Here is a 22,370-nt window from a genome sequence, read left to right on the forward strand (position 1 = left end):
TACACCAACAGCTTTAGAGAAATAAACCAAATGCAAATACGTATAATTCCAGAAAAACTATACTGCTTCAGATATTATTTTAAAGACCCCATTTCTTCTTACATTATCTTCCTACAGTTGTGCAGTCAATGCATTCAATCACGTCGGCAATCCTTCACCAGGTCGGGCTCAAGGGGACGTTGGAACTGGAAATTTACATTATATATTTCAAATGGGTCCAGAAGGGGATTTTAAATCATATTTCAAGTTCATTTTTTAAAGAACAAATGAAGTAGAATCTACAAAGAGGAGGTGGATACATGGAGCATCGTGTGAGAATGTCCAAATATTGGAATAAATCACTATAAATGCAAAGATTCAGAAAAAACAATCACAAGGAAGAAAATTGTGGTACAACTTTGATTTCACGCACTTTCTAAACTAACGGTCACATGTAGGTTCTTCATGGAATGCTTTAAGATTTTAGGATTTCAAACTGAATTGATCTGGGATGGGGTGTGGGTGATGTCTTAAAAAAACACTCCCCAGATAGTACCAATCTGCAGCCAGAGTTAGTAACTTCCTGGGTTGTCGGCCTGGAAAGAACAGATCTCCCCAGAAAGCTGCAGGAAAATATTCTTTCAGCACTAAAGGACATCCAACCTTCCAACAGGAGAGTCTGAACTCTGTAGTGAGCCTGAATCATCCATCTATCTGGGTAAAGACAGATTGAAACAATCTGTGTTTCATTAGTTGGCATTAAAAGTAGTTTAATCATTATAACACGCTTCACTAGTATAGCTTTGTTTTGTTATGTTCATTTTTGGTGCCCATATTAAATGGGCTTTACAGCTTTTTGGTCAATTGAAAATTATACATGTGAAACTATACACGTCTGCTTCTTTACACATACATGTGTGCATCGGTATGAGATGTATATATGTACACGTGTGTGAGAGGAAGGGCGATTACATAGGATCACGAACACTGACTCTTCTAGCAGTGTTCATGCTGACTGACAGTGGTTCATCCTAGGAAAACGTTGTTTTACACAAGGAAGAATGGAATACGTTTGCTACAGACAAGATGACATAATCTAACAATAAAATGGTCATCAACGGCACAGGATACTGACTCTCTGTAAATTAAAAAACCTGATTAGTTTTTCTTAACACGCATTTCCCGTTGGCCATAGAAATACTCGTACAAGTTGTTCACGGCGTCATCCCAGAGTCATCGAGAAGCTGGTTGGTCCATCTTGGCCTCCACGCGAGAGGCAGTAGGACCTGATCACACAGGAGCGGGGCGTGAGGTTTACTCAGGAGGCGGTCTGCAGCCTCACTCCCATGAAAGGCTTTCTTTCAAGTAGCAATCACGCCTCAGCACAACTGGGGACACAGCGGCCCTTGAGGCCATGCAAAGAAAAATGCCACTAAACTGTTTCCTAAACAGTAGGCTTTATTTCAATGCTCACTTACAATAGAATGAGACAAACTATTTACATAAAACATAAGTACAAAAAATATAATACAATTTTTACTGTACATATTAGGGGTCTCTTATTTTGTCCCCAAAATGGCAGATAGAGATGAGGAAGGGCTGCTATGAAAGGAAGATGGCTGGACCGTCACCAGGACTGGGGGTTGTTCTTTATGAATTTATTGTTTGCAAAAGATGACGACGTTTCTAGCAACTGGCAATTCGCCAAGAACAGAGGGTGAGCAGGAAAGTCTCACTGCTGTGGCACCAGCTCATTTGACCTTATGAGCACGTCTGTTTTCCTCAGGGGTGAGGTTGGGAGCATGAGAGCCGGTGTCTGCTGACTGGCTGGGTCACCCGCCCGCCCCTCCCTGAACTTCCAATGTTGATCCGGGGCAGCAGGAGATAAGGTCCCGCCTGCCCGGCCACAACCGGGGTCCTAAACTGATCCTGAAAACAGAGTCTCTGTCAGGTGTCACTAGACAACCTTCTTGGATGTAGACCTGGACAGCTCTCACGTGAGCGTTTAAGACCAGCGAATTGATGAACAGAAAAGATGAAAGTAAAGACCACTGGAAACTTGTACTGCACATTTCTAACATCCAGGTTTCCGATGAAACCCTGAAAGTCGAATGTAAGGACGGAGAAACAGTGTGGTACCCACAACAGTCCTGAAAGGGAGTGCCTGGCAACCCACGAGCATCCCGACAGGGCAGCCAAATCTCCATTTCTCTCGTTCAAATGAAGGGGAGACAATGCTACCTCATCCTGAAAAAGCTCCAATATGACGAATACATTTTGCCTTTAAAAAATGAACCTCAAGGTCAGTAACTTTCTCTAAGTTTACCAAGGGCGTAAGGTGGCTTGGGAGAAGGTTCAAAGAAAAAAAATGAAACAATCCCAAATAAGTTTATTTTGTATCACAAAACAGCAACAGCAAATTAACACAGAATGAGGCATTTAACATTTTGTAACGTCTTCAAAAGTCACAAGTGGCATAACACACAAGTTCAGGTACACACTTTTGAAGAACCCTACATTGGACCAAGTTTGTGTATTTTCTTTGCGGACGATGTAGAATTTTGGTGATGAATGTAGGTGCTTGTGTTGAAGGTTCATACTGTGCTTTCTTTCAAAGTGCAGAAGTTCAGGTTTGATTTTGGCCAACAGTCATGGTACAGGGGAAAAGAAATCAACTTTAGCAGAGAAAACACCGTTAACTTTCTTAACCCAAATTGAGTGACAAATTTGTGAACTTGTGAAGCAGTTTTGACACTGACCTCAAACAAACAAACAGCAGGCAATATTCCAGGCGGTTCTCATCCCAACCACCGAATCTGTGGCAGCCATCACTAGCCTGTATCTGATTTTTTGACTCTACAGACTTGCCCCAAAAGGGACAGTGACAAAAACCTCTACCTTCTATAGGCATCCTGTTGGCATTCCTACTACAGAACAAACGCTAAGGTGTTTGTTCTTTTGGAAAATGTAAAATTAAAGTGATGTCAGTTTCTGGAAGGCTGAGATGGGTTCACCTAAATTCTGAACACACCAGGGCACCTCTTCCTCTGGTGCCGCACCCCCGTGAGGGCGGAAGTCACATCTGACTGTGGTGTGCTTCTTGTTCGTGTTCTGTTCCTGAGTTCAGAGACACATAAGAATGACTTTCTTCAAAGTGCAGCCAGTCAGTCCTCTGCTTTGAACCAACGAGACCCAGATGAAGTGATAAATCACCATCTTAAAACAAGGCACTGGCAGCTTTGTACAGGAAATTAAACTATCTGCACCTCCTATCAAAGCTCTCTTCTTAGTGACAAGATGCCAGGGTAGTTTGGATTTTCCAGAATCCAGACTTTGCTCCCAGCTCGTATTACCTGACATGGGAACCATTTTGAACTTCCATACGTCTCACACCTGGGCCATTTGGCATCAAGTGGCCAAAAAGCTGAGAAAGAATAGGACCGTGTTTGAACTGGTGGCCTCAGATTTCCCACATGGAAGAGGTGGAATGAATTTTATTGTGGACGCAATATGTTAGTTTAAGAAATGCCACAGGGTGGTTTTCTGGCTCGAGCTTTCTCCTTTCAGGCCTTAAAGTATCTTTGACTCGTTACCGTCATCATGTCAACACAGTGAAACGTGTCTGCTTGAATGGTACCGAACCTGGTCACGGGTCATAAGCCTGACTATTTTTTTATGGCAGAACTAATCTGATCTCATGAGAATACTGTATGAGGCAGTTTCACTGGGCCCAGTGCTTCGTGTCAGGCTCCGAATTTGGTTTTGACGATATCCCTTGTCCCTTTGCAGTGTGAACTTATATTTTCAAGACAAGACGTCTCCATTCCTGATGCTTCTGCAACATGTACCTAATTTTTGGTGATGCAACATATGACCAGTCAGAAAAATCTTGGACCCACCTGCTCCAGCAATATCTATAATGCATCTTTAACATAAATCCATAGAAAAGGAGTATGGCGCAGTCATTCTAAAACTCCCTGCCAATAGTCCCACTCCGCATCTTCATTATTTTTCAATTTCCAAAAGAGAAAAGAAGCCAGGATTAAAGCAATTTATTTTCTTGCCTTTTATCAGGTTATCAAAATAGATCACCAGAATGCCTTGGTTCTGTATTTATCGAATTACAAAACATCTTTAAATCAATTATTATTAACGATCTCAGTAGGAAGGAACAGCTGAAATAAACCCCACAATGGGCGCTGGTCCCCAGATACTTTACCTGACACGCTAATGTGCCGCGAAACAGTCAGCATTCCCTTTTGTGCATTTCTCAGGCCAGAATGAATGTTACTCTGTTCTCCTATTTCACACCCATTGATTAGAGAAGCAAGGGGCTCAGCATGGCTTTCTAGTGTCTGATAATAAAGCCAGAGGTAATCAGAGGTAATCAATTTTTGGTAGCGTCACCATAAATCACCAAGTCAACACAAATACCATGAAATAAGAGACATTAGAAGGGATAATGCGCTGGACACGGCCAATGAGGTCTGTGAACTCCAATTTGTACCATCTTAAAAAATAAGAGGGGAGAGTTTGCATTTGGGAAGATTCAAGATTGTTGTTTTAATTCCCTGCCTTCACAGAAAATAGTGACCGGAGCTGCGGGACGACGCGCGAGGAGAGCAGCGGCTCGGAGCAGACTCATGTTGTCTCTGGACAGGTGCCCCAGAGTCACCTTCTGAAACAGAAAGACTGAACTCAACGTAGTTACCCCCAAAATGCCACACACAAGAAAACGCCACAGAAGTATAAAAGACACCCTGGGGCCAAAGAAAGTTCATGACCGTGGGTGGAAGTCAGCGCTGGGAGTGGCTTGACGGTGCTGGGAAACGTGCATGATTTGCTCTAGCAGCGAGGGAACTGTCGTCCAGGAGCGTCAGGCGTGTGTAAGCGCGAGCTCCCTCAAGGCCGCACCTTCCGTGCGCGTCAAGAAAGTGTTTACGCGAACCGGTGGCTGAGAGCAGGCTCGATACGTGTTTAAGTGAAGTCTCCCTTGACCTGCAGTCACGCTCTAATGTGTCCTCAGGCAGCCCCCGGGCGCCTGGAGACCCCTGCTGAGACTCTGTCCCTAACTTTGAAGGCACCTGACCCGCTGACTCCACCAAAGACCCCAGTGGGAACACTCCCCACACAGGCTTTGACTCCCATGAATGTCACCCTTTCGCAGATAAATAAGGAACAGAGGCACCTTCACCTGCACTCCGGGCGGTTGGCCCTGGAGGATCCAGGGATCAGACCCACAGGACCGTGCGTGCCCGTCACGGTCCCCTCCCAGGACCACCCACAACACTCAGCTGGAGTGCCCCTTCTCACCGTCCCCTCTGCCCACATTCACTTCCTTTCTCTTTGGCATCACTCGTGGGTCCGTGGGGCCAGATCCCTGGTTCCCGCTGACCCCGTGGCCTGACCCTTCTTGGGGACAGAGGCTGCTCCACGGCAGGGACACCCTCACCCTCTCAGTTACTCCTCTCAGCTCCTGGAGGGCCTCTGCCCCCTCCACCCACAGGACCCCTCTCTCCCCCCAGTATCGATGCCCATCCCCTACAGGCTCAGTGAGATGTCCCTGAAGGGGCAGGAAGCTCAGCTCCTCCCAGCAGCTTCCGGGGCCAGCAGCACAGACATACGCCTAAAGCCAGACGGGCAGGTGTGCAAGGAGACACCCGGGTCTGGGGGCGCTGGGTCTCCACGTAGCAGAGCCTGGCCCTGCGCCCCAGAGCCCCCGGAATTCACGGAGTCCCTGTCATGCAGGTGGCAGAGCCCTGACGTTCGTCAGAGCCACCATCTGCAGGGCTGTTCTGGGGAGGCCTCGTGCTCTGCAGCGAGCGGGGATTCTGCAGCACCGCAGGGCCGGCGTTAGAGGATGGCGAGTCTGGAGAAAGCCCTGAACGCTGGGGGTCACTTCCAATCCAAGTGCGAGACTAAAGCCAGTTTCCTGTGAAAACCAGCCAGACTGCTACGGTATCCAGAAATGGCCCTAGAAGTTAAACTGATGAATGCCATTTAATGTTAGGCTGAGAGAGATGCATCTTAAAAATCTATGTGTGCTGCTTATACCGGAAAGAGAGAAAGAGAGAGAGAGAAAGAAAGGAAGGAAAGAAAGAAAGGAAGGAAAGAAAGAAAGAAAGGAAAAAGATAAGAAAAAAGATAAAGAGACACTGAAGGAGTCACACAGAAATGTAAAACGTGACAAGTGTTGGTGGGAACCCCAACCATCCCAGCCTAAAGAGCTGCTGTATGAAGGGGCTTCCAGCAGAAGCGGCAGGCGCCACCTGGAGAGCCCACCACGTGGGGGCTTAACAAGGGGTGTGGAGGGGAGGCGTAGACACGTGAGCAACAGCTGTGCAGTCGCGGGAAAACGCGAGGGACCCCACAGCTGGTTAAAACACGCAGATCACAGCTGAGACCACCCTAAACCAACGGATGTCCTGTTAAGCTCGAGGGAAGGCTGCAAGGAAGGAAGAAGGGAGGGAGAGAGAGAGAGAGAGAGAACGGAACAATCTTCTTTTGAATAGAGTGTCAGGGAACAGGAACGAGTGAATTTCTTTGCTGTGATAAGAGTAAAGATTGATGCAATCAGCAACATGAAAACCTGCCGTGGGGGAGGGCGCTCCCCCTAGTCATCGCACAGGATTGATTAAAGACCAACTCTGATGTCGTTTGAAAGCATTTCCCATCAAGTTCAGTGATGCTATTTAAAAAATACCAGTGTCTTCTTTCCTAGGGGAAACAGAAGGACCTTTTAAGCTTAGAAAATATTGTGGGGGAAGGATTCAAAAAACTGCTAAAATGTGCTACCCAGTGAGAATATTTGTCTTTCAGGAAAGTGATGAGACAGGTTGAAGCATCCGATAGAAATCCAACCCAAAAGCAATTAGAAGACTGTCTGGCTAACTTTCACCCCCTAAGTGCGGCCTTAGCCTAAAGACAGCAAGTGCACGCAGCGCACGAGACGCGCAGCAGAGGCAGCATGAACTTCCCACCAGAAGGATGCGGAGCGTGACTCATTTGCAATCTCTCAGACCTCCCCGAGCCCACCTGCAATTTGACTTTAAATTTTAGTAGAGCCATTTCTGAACATGTGGGGATATGAGAATATTTTGAATTCAACCACATTCATTACTAAACACAGGATTTCCCAATTTCTTTAAATCAGACAGGGTAAAAACATGTAAGCTAGTAAGACTGTATCCCTCGGTGCCCATGCTGTGTTTTCACAGATCTGAGGGTTCATTTATCAATAAGAACATGTTTTAATGTCCACCCAGGCTGCTATCACAATGCCCAGAGGCATCAAATGGACACTTTCAATCTTGGTCTAACTTTCAATAATTATTCAACCAACTGCCGTATGTTATGTATCAACTTTTTTGTGTGAGTAATTTAGCCTGTTTTTTTTTCCTTCTGGGGGCCACTATGAATAGTATCATAACACTCTGAAATGCTTATGAGTGATCAAAGCTCAGAACCACAGGGATCATTAAAAACCTTACTTCCAGATACACTGATTTCTCAAGGGAGGTCTCGAAATGCTGTTGCTGCCATGCAGGGAGGAGGCGCGGTGGGCGGGTGGGAAGGCAGCACTGAGATAAAAAATAAAAGGCACCAGAGCTAAACATCGCCTCCTCACCTGACCCGGAGGCAGCAAATGACAGCTTGGTACTTGGGGAGCACTTCCATGTGCACCGCGACCAGCTTTACACACCACTGATGCTCTGGGGAGGGCTGGTGGCCGTACACTGGTTCTCTCAGGGAGATGGAAAATAAGAAGTTGCTTTTCATTAAGTGTCAGTTCTTTCCATACTTTCCATAACATGGAAAATAAAAAAGTTGTTTTCAGTTCTGTTTCAGTACTTTCCATACTTTCTTCATCGGCATCATGAATGTTCAAGATTTTCTTTGCAGAGAGAGGGGAGGTGTCAAGTCTATTATTCAAATGCTAAACAAGTGGTCATTTTACAGATTGGTTTTTTGGGATGTTACTACAGACCAGACAGGTGGGTTTCCAGGCCAACCGCGTGGCAAGGAGCTCCCTGCAGTCTCATGAAGTCCCTAAGTCAGAATAAGGCTAGCTTCGCGGCCACCTGCAGACGCGTTCCCCCTTCCCTGCGTCCGCGCCTCTGCCCTGTAACTCACCTCCCCCCGTGACAGCACAGTAACCACTGCAAGACTCACTCCTCGTACCGCCGCCTCTGCAGGTGCAAGCCAGGCTGGATCCCCGGGCTTCCTCAGGCAGGAATCATCCCAAGTCTAAACGCACACAGTATCATCCCGACTGAGGAGATGGAGAGCCGTGGTGAGTCACTGCAGGGCCACATTCAGAGCCTGCATTTCATCAGTCCTATAAACCGTGTGGAGGTGGGGAGGCTCTCATACAAAGTGCCTATTTTCTTGAATTGAAACAAAGTGAAGATTTACGCTCAAGAGCAAGAAGAGGTTCACGTCTCTAAAGACTCCTTCCAACGCAGGTGGTACATTTACGAAAAGCTCAAGAAAACAAGCGACTTGTTAGAAAAAATGGACTGAACACAAGAAAAAAAAAAAAACCATCACACCATGGCTCATTAAACAAGGATCAAGAAGGAGACCAGATTTTCACGATGTCATATTTAGATTTTTGTTGCTTTTTAAGGACATGTATTTTTGGCAGCAATGGGACACTGGTGGCTTGAAATGCACTTGAAATGCATCCAAACTCCATCTCTGAAGTCTTGGAGACATGGGCAGTCGTGGAGCGCAGGCCTCGAGGAGCCAGGGAGTTACAGGAAGCCAAAAGCATCAATGCTTAGTAGTCATCGTAGTTGTTGAGATCTGTAAAGTAGGCGTTAGAGTAGGTCTTGCCAGTGAGATGCGGGTTGAAGTATCTGTTTCTTTCCTCTAGGAATCAAGTTGTTCTTGTTGAATGCCTGCGACAAAATAAAATAGAAGATTTAAGGATGCTCAGTAAATAGTGTTTCAGGAAGAGAATGTAATTAGGAGACAGTTAGAGTTGACCCTTCAACAATGCGAGCGTTAGGGGCGCAGGACTATCCTTGCGGCTGGAAATCGGAGTGTAACTCAGTCAGCCCTCTATCATTCTTCCGTTATCTGTGGTCCTTCTCTATCTGCGGTTCCCCTGTATCCACAGCGCAGCATCCCAGAGTCAGCCAACCTCTGAGTGTGCAGTATTGTCGTATTTAATTGATAAAAATCTGCATGTAAGTGGACCTGTGCAGTTCAAATATCATTCAAGGGCCAGCTGTCTATGGAATTTCAACTCTCTGATAAGGCCCCGTTATTTTAAAATGTGTTTTCTCATTTCCTTGCTTCGTCACATCATTTGCCTTGCTGAGGACTTGCCTCGTAATTAGCATGAGGTTGGTAGGTTTTCAGACCAGTCTGTTTCTGAGCTTTCATCAGAAATTCTACTTTTAAATTTTAGTCAGGAAATTTCCAAGAGCTAGAAAAATTGAAATCTCCAGGAAACCTAAAACTCTAGTGATTGCAAATTCATAAACAATTTGAATATTACCCCATATAACTGAGTAGGTGTTTAAGCAGCTTTCTGATCACCATGGTACACTGACAAGAGATTTTGAAGGAACACTTGTAAATAAATGCACAAAATTCTTTATTTCTTTTCTTTTTCTGCACTTGTTAGAAGGTGACTACTGGGACCATTTCTGACACAGATGCACTTCCACAATTAATCATAAAAGTTACCTTTTAAAGAGCTGAACACTCCCAGATACAGAGTAAATTTTGAGAGGATCAAAGTAAAGATTATGGTGGTGGGCAGAGCCTAGATGTCCAGGACTTGTCTGGACAAGGTATCAGAAGAAAGTTCTAGAAAGATTCATTAGAGACTAGACAGCAGTACTCTGCCTTCAGAGCAGCAAGATTTCTCTTTTTTAAATTTATTTTCATTTATTTATTTTTTTAAACACTTTTTATTGAGCTACAGCCATTTTACAATGTTGTGTCAAATTCCAGTGTAGAGCACAATGTTTCAGTTATACACGGACATACATACATTCACTGTCACATTTTTTTTCGCTGTGAGCCACCACAAGCAGAGCAGCAAGACTTCTGATTATCTTCAGTGGCTGCTGGATCGTAAGCGAGAATGGAAGGCCAGCTGAAGTATCTCCAACGCTTGAAGTGACAGAGACCACAGAGAAGCTGCTGCTACGCTTCCTTTCACCACAGCACTGGTGCCCACCTGACATGCTGTACAATCTACTTATTAATATATTTATTTTAATGCCTGCTCCCCCGTCCCCCGTCAACAAACACTCAAGCTGAAATATAATATGTCCACGAGTAGAGACTCTTGTTGGAATCACGTTTAGAAAGGCCCCATTCTTGGGTCCTGGAGGTTTTCTTCCTTGAAGATGTTTGCTCGTAGAAGCTCCCGTTCCCCCTCGCCCTCTGGGAGCGTGGTGCTGAGAGGGTGCAGGGGGTGTGTTATTCATTCTGGGCGCTTCATGCCCCGACTCTGTCATCTGATGAGTACAAGGTGCTGATGGATTCTGGATCCCAGTGTACGCAGGGTCCATGAGTGAAAATGAATTGGTGCTGCTTCTGTCCAAGTGGGGGGCCTCATGGCAGTGGGGAACAAGTGAGGACACTGAGGCTCCTGGGACATAAGACCTTCCAACCAGCTGAAGTGGTAAGGGTTGGAGATATTCCATATTCCCATGTGGGAAGAAAAATGAATTTCAAAGGAAACCATCACAGAAGAGAGAGGACATAAAAATGCTCCCTAGAAATATTAAAGGTAAACACCAACTTAACAGGAATATCAAAATTTAGATAACTTCATGAAATAATGCCTTTGCAGCAACATGGATGGACCTAGAGATGATCATACTGAGTGAAGTAAGCCAGACAGAGACAAATATTATATATCACTTATATGTGGTATCTAAAAAAATAATACAAATGAACTTATTTACAAAATAGAAACAGACTCACAGACACAGAAAACAAACTGACGGTTACCAAAGGAGAAAGGAGGGAAGGGATAAATTGGCGATAGGAGATTAACAGATACAGACTAACATAGAAAACAGATAAACAACAAGGATTTCCTGTAGAGCACAGGGAACTATATTCAATATCTTGTAATAACATGTCACAGAAAATAATTGGAAATATATCTATATCTATATAGTGTGTAACTGAATCACTTTACTGTACACCTGAAACTAACACAATATTGTGTATTAACCACAATTCAACAGAAGGAAAAAAGAGGAAAAAAACAAGAAAAAAAATTAAGTAACTTAGCTAATGAGAACCCCCTGCATTCACGCGGGAGGTGGGGAGGTTGGTACAGCACACGGGAACCACTAATGTCCTCCCAGTGTAGACGCCCGATCTCTTGTGCAGACGAGATAAGAACAACAGCCGCCATTTGCTGGGTCCTGGGCGTCAGGTCTCTTAGTCCATTTAAACCTCATGACAATCATCCAGGGGTATGTATTTTTATGTCTGATTTAAAAAGGAAGAAACTGAGGTTCAAAGAAGTAAGTAACTTGTACTTTGAGGCAGGATGTGAACTGCCTCAAATAAAAACCACTTTTATTTTGCCAGGCACTGTGTATAAATTACCCCATTTGACTCTCATTATCTCCAATTTATCAGGGAGGAAATGGAGGCTCAGGAAGTGTGGGCACCTGGGCTCAGTCTATCCAGCCGGTGAGGGACTCATGAGCCCAGATTTCTCAGGTCCATCCCTTTCCCAACCGCTTCTTCTTTTGAATGAGAAAGAGACTGGTCATTTACTTTAGGTTTCTCAGTCAAACACCAGGTTAATCGTCCACAGGGAAAATTTAACACAATACTCTGCCCGCATCAGTCTCAGAGCGCTTCTGCATCACACAGAGCGCCAGGCACTTCACTGTGCTTGAAAAGTATAAGAGAGTCTTTATAATCATGTGACAGCTTTTCTCAGGATGCCATGCTGGTGACGCCTGCTGTGGACCTGCGTATCTGATTGACCAATCCTGGTCCTCATTCTGCTGCCCGGCGCGTGCAGGGCCTCAGCACGAGCTCTTCTCTTTGGCGAGACCCCTCTTTGGACGCGGAGGCACAGTGGAGGCAGAGCTGGGTGGTGACCAGTGACCCAACATTTTCTAGCTTTTTACTTGTTACCGTTTCCATGTTCCATTTTACCCGAGTTCTCAAGATGAGGAGCCATGTGTTCACAGGCAAAACAAAGCTGGAAAGGCAGTTCGTCACAAGGGAGGCCCTTTACCTGTCCCCAACCCTGTCATCTGCACCACCACCACTGAGCTTTGCCAACAGCCCCCAGGGTGCACCTGCCTTCTCTGCTCACCTGGCTGCAGCAGGGGCTGCCCATCCCTTACCTTGATGGCCTCCACTGAGTCGTACTTGTCCAGTTTGTTGATGTGGTTGGTTATGCTGGTGTTGAGAGGGGCGGGCGCGACGGGGTGGATGACAGTGGCGTCGTGGGCTTGCTGCTGGTACCGCTGGCAGTAGGTGTAGACGAGCAGCGTGAGGAGGCAGCCCAGGATGGAGCTGCTCAGCCCCACGGCGATCATGTGGAACATGTTGAACTCTGGGGAGACAGCGTCACGGAGAGTGAGGCTAGTCCGGGGGAGAACACGCTCGTCCACAGCTCAGCGTGTGCAGAGCAAAACGGGACATGGCGGAGAGCCCCACACCCATCCCCAACTCAAGAATCATACGACTCCCCTCTGAAATGTCACGGCCACCAAGACACTTCTCTGCACTGAGCACAGCATAGTTTAAGTCAATGCTGTTAGGAATTATAACCCGTCTTTTGGAGATCACCTTGATACACCAGCAGAGGCTTTTTTCTTCCTTACAAGCTTAAACAAGACGGTTCTTTTGGTCCAGGCGCAGCATGAGCTATGGTCTATGGGGTTTCTAGGGGACATGTTTTCCGTGCTCCCTAACAGTCTGAGGGTCCCTGCAAGCGGCATGGCTGTGTCCCAGGAACGAAGCCAGGAGGCACTTACTGCTTCCAATCACGGCTCACCTGCAAGATAGACTGTTTTCTCCTCTCCTTTATCATTTCACTTACACAGGCGCTCCAGCTACACCATCCTTCCCTCACACGTTTGGAACATGAATATGCACATATCGCATAACATTAGAAAGTGCAGAAAGGTATACAAGAGTACGTCTCTCATCTCTCCTGGAGGGAGCTTCTGCGACACCTTCTCCTGTGCTCTCCAGGAGATTCTCTGTACACTTGCATGACGTGTGTGTGTGTGTGTGTGTGTGTGTGTGTGTAAATATTACCCTGGGTACTGTTTTTTTTTCACTAACACTGTATTTTGGAGACCTTGTAAAGAAAATGGTTTACTCCAAAGAAATCAAGGCATATGATCTTTCACTGGTCATGAAATGACCCTCTTTTTTCCATAGGGTTTTTTCCCTACTTAATAGCCTCTTTATTTTCTTTGAGTTATAAATACAAACTGCTGAAGAAAATGGACTGACACAGACTTATGTCTCGAATATAGGATTGGTTTGAGTGACATCAAGATACCATAACCAAGACCTGCTTAATCTCTGAGAAAGAACGACAAGAGAGAAAAGAAAGATGTTCACTGTGCGTTGGTTAAAACCCTTTACCATCAAAGCATTAAGCCTTTCAGGGAATAAAGACAACATCCAAGCAGTGCCCATGAAGCTGAGATTACTGACGACCAGGCAAAGCACAATGGGGCCTCATTTTCTCTACGATGTGTTGGCTCTGTATAGCTCCGTATAGCTACCAGCTCGCCTGAGGGTTACTGGCCTTATGTCTCCACTGCACAGGGCATAGCCTGAGGGTTTGGCTTTTCTCCCAAGATGTCCCCTCCATGTACCACCAGAGGGCCCAGTGTCACTCTTGCCTCCCCTACCTGTCCACCCGGCACTAAAGATGCCTGCTGGGCACCACTGTGGATACCAGGTGAGTCCACTAGGCCCCACAGGGACTCTGTCCCAGGGCACTCGGGGACAGAGACCTGAGAGTTTGTCTCCTGCATCCAGGTCCTGGAATGTTTGCACCTTAATCACCTGGCACCTCCCTGAGGACTCTCTGAGATGTCTTTGATGCCCAGATGTATACCTCATCCAGCCCAAAACTCCCAAGCTGCTCCCTCTAAGCTGTGCTCTGTTGCTGCCTCGGACACCGTGTTCCAGGGCCCCGGGGCCCTGGGAGATGGATTTGCTTCACAAGGTGGATGACAACGTGCAGAGAGGCAGCCTCCTCCTCTGCTCACTGTGAGCCATGACCAAATCCCTCCCACCCATATGGAGACTCTATACACGGTGATTCCTAACTCAGGTCTCAGTATCTTCAGCACCAGGGGCTGGATAACCCAGGAGGACGAAACATTCCACAAGCATCACCCACTCCCTGACCCCACCTCAGGTTTTCACTTCTCTATCATGTGGTCGTTGGTTTAACACAGTGAAAGGAATGCATAAATTATCTCTGGCCTTTCCTGATTTTGTCTGAAGCCTCTCGGGCTGGACAGCTCCCAACCTGGGCAGGCTGGGTAAAGCGTCCAGGGGCCGTTCCACCTGCAGCAGCTAGAAGCTTCTACTCTTACCTGAAGCTGCCCTCGAGATAAGCAAGAGAGGATCTCACAGGTGTTGCCATTTCTCCATCTTTCAGTGCTTTGGACTCCCCGGGGTCAGTGCCACGTACAGATAAATGCACTTCTGCTGCACTGATAACATATTATATTGTAACCTATGGAAGATGTACGACTCTCTCCATATGCAGACGCTGGGTCGTTAGTCAAATGAATTATTCCCGCAGGTGCCTGGGGAAGGCGGGGGCCAGCTGACATCTTTGTGAGAAATATACTGTCTTTGTGTCTCACGCAACTAAAAATAGCTCTCTAAGTGGAAACATTTCAATATTTCAATAGGCCTACATTTGTCTGCACAAGGGAAAAATCGTGCCTATTAAGTCTCCTGAATCTGCTTAATGTGGCTCTTTGCTTTGAAGATGATTTTTGTTGTTGTTTTTGGTCAGTAAAGCTAGAGACCAATGACCCAGTTGGTTCAACTGGCTGCTTTTCTGTGCAAAGTTGGACTGATTTTTCCACAAACTGGAAAAAGACATCTATGTTGTCCCCTCAACATCCCCAAACGTCCTTGCTAGGTAGCTGCTTTTGCCTGCCAGTCCCACAGTTAGCCCCCTCTGACCTCTTAACCCGCCTACTCTGGGGCGTCAGTGTCAGCAGCCTGAAGAACTAAGCAATCAGTTCCGAAGGTTGCAGAGTAATGACAGTGTCTGAGATTTACTCCCAGCACCTGGAGGCTTGCTGTGGCGCAGCCGTTGGCACAGCTGGTCCAAACACGCAGCACTGGAGGAAGGAAGTGGGCTTTTTGTATCACATCTTTCTGGATCCTTGGGGCCTTGGGAAGAGCGCCCACATCCTAACCTGGAGAGGGCTGGCCAAGGAAAGTGGTCTGGAGGCAGCCAGTCACTCTGGGGAGGCGGCAGCCGGCTGCCCCCAGGTTCTGCCCTGACCTCCCTCGGGACAGGACCACTCCTTGCGAACTCTGCTCCACTGGGTCCCAAGTATTGCCCAAGAGTGTCATCTGGCCAGGGCTGCTGTGGTGGCACAGCCCAGACACCATCCTCTGGGGTGCTCTGTACCAGGACCCTTCCCCTGTGGTGCTCCGGGCTTGAAGCTCACACTGGGATCCCACTGCCTGGATCCAAAGTCAGCTCCACCTGGGCTGTTTGTGTGAACCTCGGCTCTCTGACCCTCATGATCCTTATTTATAAAATGCAGATGAAAAGGTGTGGCTGTTACCCCTTTCCTGCAACCCCCCAAACCCAAATCTCTCAAAACCATTTTTCGTCCCTCACCTGCAGCGCAGCCTGACCTGACCGGACCTTTGGCTACAGAGCCGACCAGAACTGCCAGGAGGGACAGTCAGCAGCAGCCTCACGTCACCCACATTTCACAGCGACATCGCTCAAGCGATGGGTCACGGAGCGTGGTTCCCGGATATGCAGTGTGTGTCCCACGTTACCCATCTGTAATCTGAAAAACGCTCACTTCCAAACCCTCCTCTCTCCCCAGGGGTTCTGTGCAAAGAGCCGTGAGATCTGGCGTCCACACGAAGGCTCTCTGTGAGGACCACACAGGATACCTCTTGTCATTTTATAAGGTGACACAGAGCAACTGATCTAGAACTATTAAGGGGCACTCAAGGCTACAATTATTTTTATGAGAACTCATCGATATTCATCTTGCAGCCGGACCCCAAGGTAGCAGCTGCCAGTCTGTGAACTCACTGGACAGACTCACGTCAGGCACCAGACATCGCCTTTCTCAGGCACCGGGCTCTCCTGGGCTGTGACTTTTGGTTCTAGAGTCCCCACGGGAAGATCAACACCCCTCACAAAACTGGCACGGAGTGGGCACTCAGCAAAGAAGACTGAACAAATGGATTAACAGGTGGCTGACCAAACGGAGTATAACAGATAGTGGGCTCTTAATGTCGTTAATAATAGCACGTAATTCCTGAAACACACCTATTAAACTCCAGATTCCTTCCGAACGTAAGGAGAGACCAAAGCCGGCTGAGCTGCGCTGTCTGGAATGGATCGTGCTGGGAACGGTGCTGTCTAGTCATCGGCCGCATGTGGGAAGACACTGGTCTTGTATGTGGATGTTGGGCTATGAGCACCAAAGGTGGACCAGGGCTGGGCTCTAAGTGATGGACAGCCAGCCCCTCCCAGCCAGCCAGGACTGAACTAGACTAGATGGGAAAGTCCAAAAGCATCACGAGTTTGAGCCAGACAATGTGACTTCTGTCATTTAGGGTTGCAGGAAGTTTGAAAAATACCTCTAGAGATATAGGATATGTCCTTGTTCCCATCGTAAAATTGTGCTATTTTGTCATTTCAGCAGTTTGGAGGTTTGAGGCTGGCTGCCTTGGAATTTGTACTATCCAAACTATACAAATACGATGGCTGAATTCTGTTTTACTCATGGGAAATCTAACTGCAGCTAATGCCTAGGTCCCTGGATCATAAAGCTTACAGCCACCAGCATCACCCGAAGGGCTAATTAAACCACAGAGCACTGAGCCCCACTCAGAGAGGTTCTGAGTCCACAGATTGAGGCAAGGCCTGGGAATCCGCATGCCTAGTGAGTTCCCACGTGATACTGATGATGCTCTGTGAGGACCAGGCTTGAGAACCACTGATCCAGACGTCAAATGTGTACTTCTGGCATCTGTGCTGTTGAAATAGATGGTGTTTGGGTCCAAGAGTTTCCCCAGCCTGTTTTCCTGAGCCAATAGCAGAAACATTATACAAAACACGCGGGAAGAGAAATGATTGGAAAATGTCAGAAACACACCAGAAATTGATTAAAAAGAAGAACTTACCTCCGCACCTCTTCTCTTCTACGCTGCTGGATCTTGCGACGGATACTTCTGGAAAAAACAAATATTCAATCACAATGTGTCAAGGGAGTTGGGGAGGAAGAGCGCAGTAATGATTCACTTATAAAACGTCTAATGAGTTTGAGGTTTATGTGAGTCAGAGTTTCCAAAAGCCAGATTATTTTTTAAAAAATAGTATGTGTTTGTTCATTTTAATCAACTGCAGCTGTGTTTGATCAAGGTCACCTTGATTGGGAAGGGGTGAAATTCATGATCACAAAAAGAAAATGCTGTGGTCTCTTGGGCAAAACCAGGGCACTAGTTTCAAAACAAGGCCAGAGTATGTGCTGATTTTCTGTTACAATGTATTCTGCCAGCTGTGGAAACCTACTGTGTCTGCCTGGGGCTCCCGCCTCGGAGGTTTTGTCTCGTCAAAGCCAGTACTGTCACTTGCCCTATAGCGGGGGATCACTGCCCCAGAACTCAGAGGAAGCGGTCACAACAACTTGTGACAGAGCCCATTCGTGCTCTTGGCCACGCCCCACGTGAAACCCACAAGGAAGACGCCAGTAAAAGGAGAGATCCACGCAAACGTCGAACCCCCAAGGATAAACACCATTCCAGGAGTCCAGGAAGGCTACCCTCTCCTGTACTGATCTTCTGTTCAATCATGAGAATTAAAAATATGTCTCTGGTTACAAAGGAAGCAACAATAATAAACACTCTGAGGGTGGGGAGGGCATAGCTCAGTGGTAGAGAGTGTGCTTAGCATGTACAAGGTCCTGGGTTCAATACCCAGTATGCCCATTAAAAAAGTACATGAATAAATAAACCTAATTTCCTCCCTGTAAGCGCCCCCCCCCGCTATAAAAAAAGAACATGCTTAGGAAAGGGACCTTTCAGCGGGGGGAGGGTATAGCTCAGTGGTGGAGTGTACGCTTTGTATGCATGAGGTCATGGGTTCAATCCCCTGTATCTCCATTAAATAAATAAAAAAAATAAACCTAATTACTCCCCCAAAAGACAAAACAAAAAAAATTTAAAAACCCCAATAAATCCTCTTGCAGTTCTAGGCCACAGGAGACTTGAGGTGAAGCTTATGAGGCTGAAGCTGATAGTTTTTTCTAAAATATTATTACCTTTTCCATAAATAGAGGAAAACAAGGTATTATTTATAACCTTGTAAGAAGTGGTCTCTGCTTTGGTCCCTGTGGGAGTCCTAAGGCGCACAGTGGGCGTATGTGAAATGATTGATAAGTGCCCAGGACCATGCCTCCCGTAAGCACGCGGCAGGTGACAGACCTTCACTAATAACTAAACATCAATTTCACACAGAAAAGCCTGTAGCAACAGGGCCAGCCAACCTCTTCTCCAAGATGACGGCAAGGACAGGTTTCCACTTTCCCTAATACACTGAGGTTGTGTGATGAGAATGGCCATTTTTCCTCTGTGCACACACATACACACAGCATTGCCAAAGCATTTAACCTAATATTAAAACAACCAAATTTTCATTTTTTGAACAAGCTATTCTGACTCTGTTATAGTCAATAAATTGTAGAAGACACTGTGCTTAAAAAATCTTAAAACTTAAGGCCTAAATTAAAATCTACAACCGCAGTTATGCATAAATCTCTGATCACCTTGAAACCACAAGACTGAAGCATCACTGTTTCACCAAACAGGACCTCAAAGAACAGATAAAAACTCCGACCTACGAATCGTTTCCTCCTGAAATGCTGAAAACAATTTTGTTCACATGGATAAGCACCACCCCAACCCCCTTACCTGGGATGAAATTGGAATCAAAAACACACGGCCGGCTCTCCGAGGTGTTTCCGGAACACTGGCTTCCCACGGGGAACAGCAGGATGCACTGGCGGACGCGGACCTGGACTCCAGACACATCACACTCGGACCAGTCTGACCACTCCGACCAGCTCTCTGCAGTGGCAGGAAGAGGGGAGATGTGGCAAAAATGCCCACTAAGATCAACCATCCTGGAAGCACTGTCGGCTTATCTATGTTACTTTAAGTTCCCGTGTGGTGTTTTTAATGGGTCTGTGTATAAATAAAATGGACTTGTGTCTTCTGACCAGTCCAGGAGCATGAATAAAAGAACTCGTACATCTTTGATTAGAAATAATTGCTTAAAATACATTTTCTAAAACCCACATTATTTTAATGCTCTAAAGTAACTGTATTAGACACTCTAAGCCAATCCATGAGGTCTGGCTGTGCACGGCCTTTCTTTCCACCGTCGGGGGAGAAATGATCACTGCAGACACCACTCCTATAGGGTCATGCTCACTGTGAAGAGCGACCCTCAAACGCCGCCCAGCAAAATTCCTCCAGGTCTCAGTGCTCGGACAAAAGAGATGACGGTGTGCCCATGAGAAAGCCCTGGATGCTGAAAGGGGGTTCAAGCTACTACAGGCACTTTCTCTCCTGTTATGAAAACAATTCTGCATGGTCAGTGCACCAAAGGCAGGCTGTGCTTGTGGCAGAATTCATTTTATCCTGTGTTTTCTGTCACTGAAGCACACACGATCAATGCACAAGTCTGGGTCAAGGCCCAAGGATGGGCCAGCTAAGGTCACTTCACCCCGAAGTGGAAGATTCACTAGGATTTTGTTAAATTCACTCAGGCCTACAGATATGTGAAAAGAGAGGACTGACACTCATATTTTAAGTAAGGAGGTTAAAAAATGAACACAATATTATTTATGAAATATCAATAACATAAAAAAAGATTTTGTTCTATGCAGTTGGCTTTTTTCCTTTTTTTTTAAATTTAAGCGTTGTCTGCAGTTAGGGGAAAGTTCAGAAACCAAACTTGTGTTTTGATCCATTTTAAAGAGTACAATTTTCCCTTAGAAATATGTGAAGTGCTCATTCTGGGAATGACTGACAATTGGGTCTTAGGCACTTTTCAATATAAATGGGACCTTCCAGAAGGATCTGCAGGAGCAAGTTAGAAATATATGTATAAATGAGTGTCTCAAAGTAGAAGTTAGACTCAGAGGCGAGTGTCTCCTTTTCATCCCAAGCGGTACTTTAGTGAGAAAACAAAGCTGACTCTTGGACGGGGAAGCCACGGCTGGGCATCCCTGGGGCCCCTGTGCCTGCCAGCCTCCAGCCCGGACCCCCGGCTCATGGTCCTGGGGGGTCTTCCTAGGAAGCAGTTTCACAAAGTCTCTCCTGGCTCCCCCCCCCCCCCCGATTATCAGCAGCAGAATGTCGGATCCAGTTACCTGGTTACACATGTTAAGAAAGCTTGGTTATCACCTGTGAGTAGTTAACTACCTGAAGGTGAGAAGTGTTCCCCTGTGGGACAACGTGTTATGAAGTCGGTTCACCCTCAGCAGTGCGGGTACCTATTGTGATGTGACTTCATCAATTCCACCATTTCTCCATCAAGGAGAAGGGTGCATCTGTCCCGACACCAGGCAGTGGGCAGGGCGGGGGCGGCTTACCGGGGCAGGGCTGCGTGTTACAGAGCGCCTCTTCCGTGTGCAGCCCCAGGCAGATGTCGCCTCCGTAGGCGGGGGCTGGGTTTGTGCACGAGCGGGTCCTCATGTAGTGTCCACCTCCGCATGTTGCTGAGCACTTGGACCAGGGGGACCAGCAAGACCACATGCCGTCCACTGGGAAGGGACACAAAGTCACACCACTTCTGAAATCCCAATCTGACCGACCTGACGTGGCTGCAGAGTCTGCCCTGCAGGAAGGTGTCGTGTACACCACTGAGCGCTCCCAGGGGGTACCTGGGGGCCTCCACCTGGCTTTGCATATTCCTCCCCATGTTCTTCCAGTTCCTCCCATTCTTTCAGGCAGTGTTTGTAAGCATCTAATACGCCAGCATGGGTGTATCAGACTGCAGGGAACGCTGTGTACATGGCAGTGTTCTTCCTTGCAATGAACGCATGTCTGCCTAGACTGTAAAATTTTCAAAACCCCTCCTCCATATCTATTCTTGAGGGGGGCGGGGTAGGAGGGAAATGCTTGCTGGCAGTTTTTCTCTGTCTGTAACCTGAGCTGAAGTTGGTCTGTAGTACAGATGTTCGCACACCACACACTGAGGCACAGAAAAGTCACCGTGCCTTGGAATAGCAGCCGTGACAAAGCCTGCGTGTCCAGATGTGCACGTGGCGGTCAGGCTCAGGAAGGCTCTAACGCTTTGTCTTGATGGTGTCAGAGCCCAAATGAGAACCAACCGCGTAATCTAAGAGCTACATGCTTTTCATATCACGTGACGAGCCAGGACGGTCAACGTGAAAAGATACTTGACATCACTAATTATCAGGGAAATGCAATTCAAAACCACAATGAGACATCACTTCACCCCTGTCAGGATAGGTATTATAGGAAAAAGATAATAATAGATAACAGTGCTGGTGAGGATTTGGAGAGAATGGAACACTTGTAGGCTGTGGGTGCAAATGCAAAATGGCGCAGCCACCAGGGAACACAGCACGGTGGTTCCTCAAAGATGCAGAAACAGAGCAACCATAAGATGAAGCAATGCCACTTCCGAGTATTTGCCCAAAGGAACTGAAATCAAGATCGCAGACACCTGCAGCCCCATGTTCACACGAGAGCCAGTATATGGAAGTAATGCAAATGACGTTCATTGATAGGTGAATGGATAAAGAAAAAGTGGTATTTTATCATTACATAATTTATAATGAAATATTATTCAGTCAGAGTAGAAGGAAATCCTGTCATACGCCACAAAATGCATGAAACGAGAGGACTCTGCGCTAGTGAAAATAAGCCAGTCACGGAAAGACAACTGCCACGTGACCCCACTTCTATGTGGAATCTAAATGGTCAAGCTCATAGAAGCAGAAGGTGGAGCGGTGGTTGCCTGGGGCTGGAGGAGGGGGAGTGGACAGGTGCTGTTCAAGGGGTATGAAGTCTCAGGTCAGCGCGACGAGCACAGTCCTAGAGGTCCGCTCTGCGACACCGTGTCTGCAGTGGACAGGGCTACATCGTGCACTTAGAGA

General features: G+C 46.8%; 1 protein-coding gene across 3 annotated transcripts in view; it reads right to left on the minus strand.

Annotated features, from left to right (window-relative positions):
* Nucleotides 1-2,350: 2,350 nt before the first annotated feature.
* The window catches only part of SEMA5A (semaphorin 5A), a 444,249-nt gene continuing 424,229 nt past the window's right edge, over nucleotides 2,351-22,370 (minus strand). For 2 of the 3 annotated variants that reach the window (XM_032469911.1, XM_032469908.1), the window contains 5 exons: nucleotides 20,838-21,008; nucleotides 19,150-19,305; nucleotides 17,365-17,412; nucleotides 12,330-12,541; nucleotides 2,351-8,882 (listed from right to left, as the gene is read on the minus strand). In XM_032469911.1, coding sequence (XP_032325802.1) covers nucleotides 8,802-8,882; nucleotides 12,330-12,541; nucleotides 17,365-17,412; nucleotides 19,150-19,305; nucleotides 20,838-21,008 — 668 coding nt within the window. In that variant the 3' untranslated portion in view covers nucleotides 2,351-8,801. The remainder of the gene's footprint in view (nucleotides 8,883-12,329; nucleotides 12,542-17,364; nucleotides 17,413-19,149; nucleotides 19,306-20,837; nucleotides 21,009-22,370) is intronic. The other variant, XM_032469912.1, reaches the window with a different exon arrangement.

The sequence above is a fragment of the Camelus ferus genome, chromosome 3 (genome assembly GCF_009834535.1).
Source record: "Camelus ferus isolate YT-003-E chromosome 3, BCGSAC_Cfer_1.0, whole genome shotgun sequence".
Lineage (NCBI taxonomy): Eukaryota > Metazoa > Chordata > Mammalia > Artiodactyla > Camelidae > Camelus > Camelus ferus.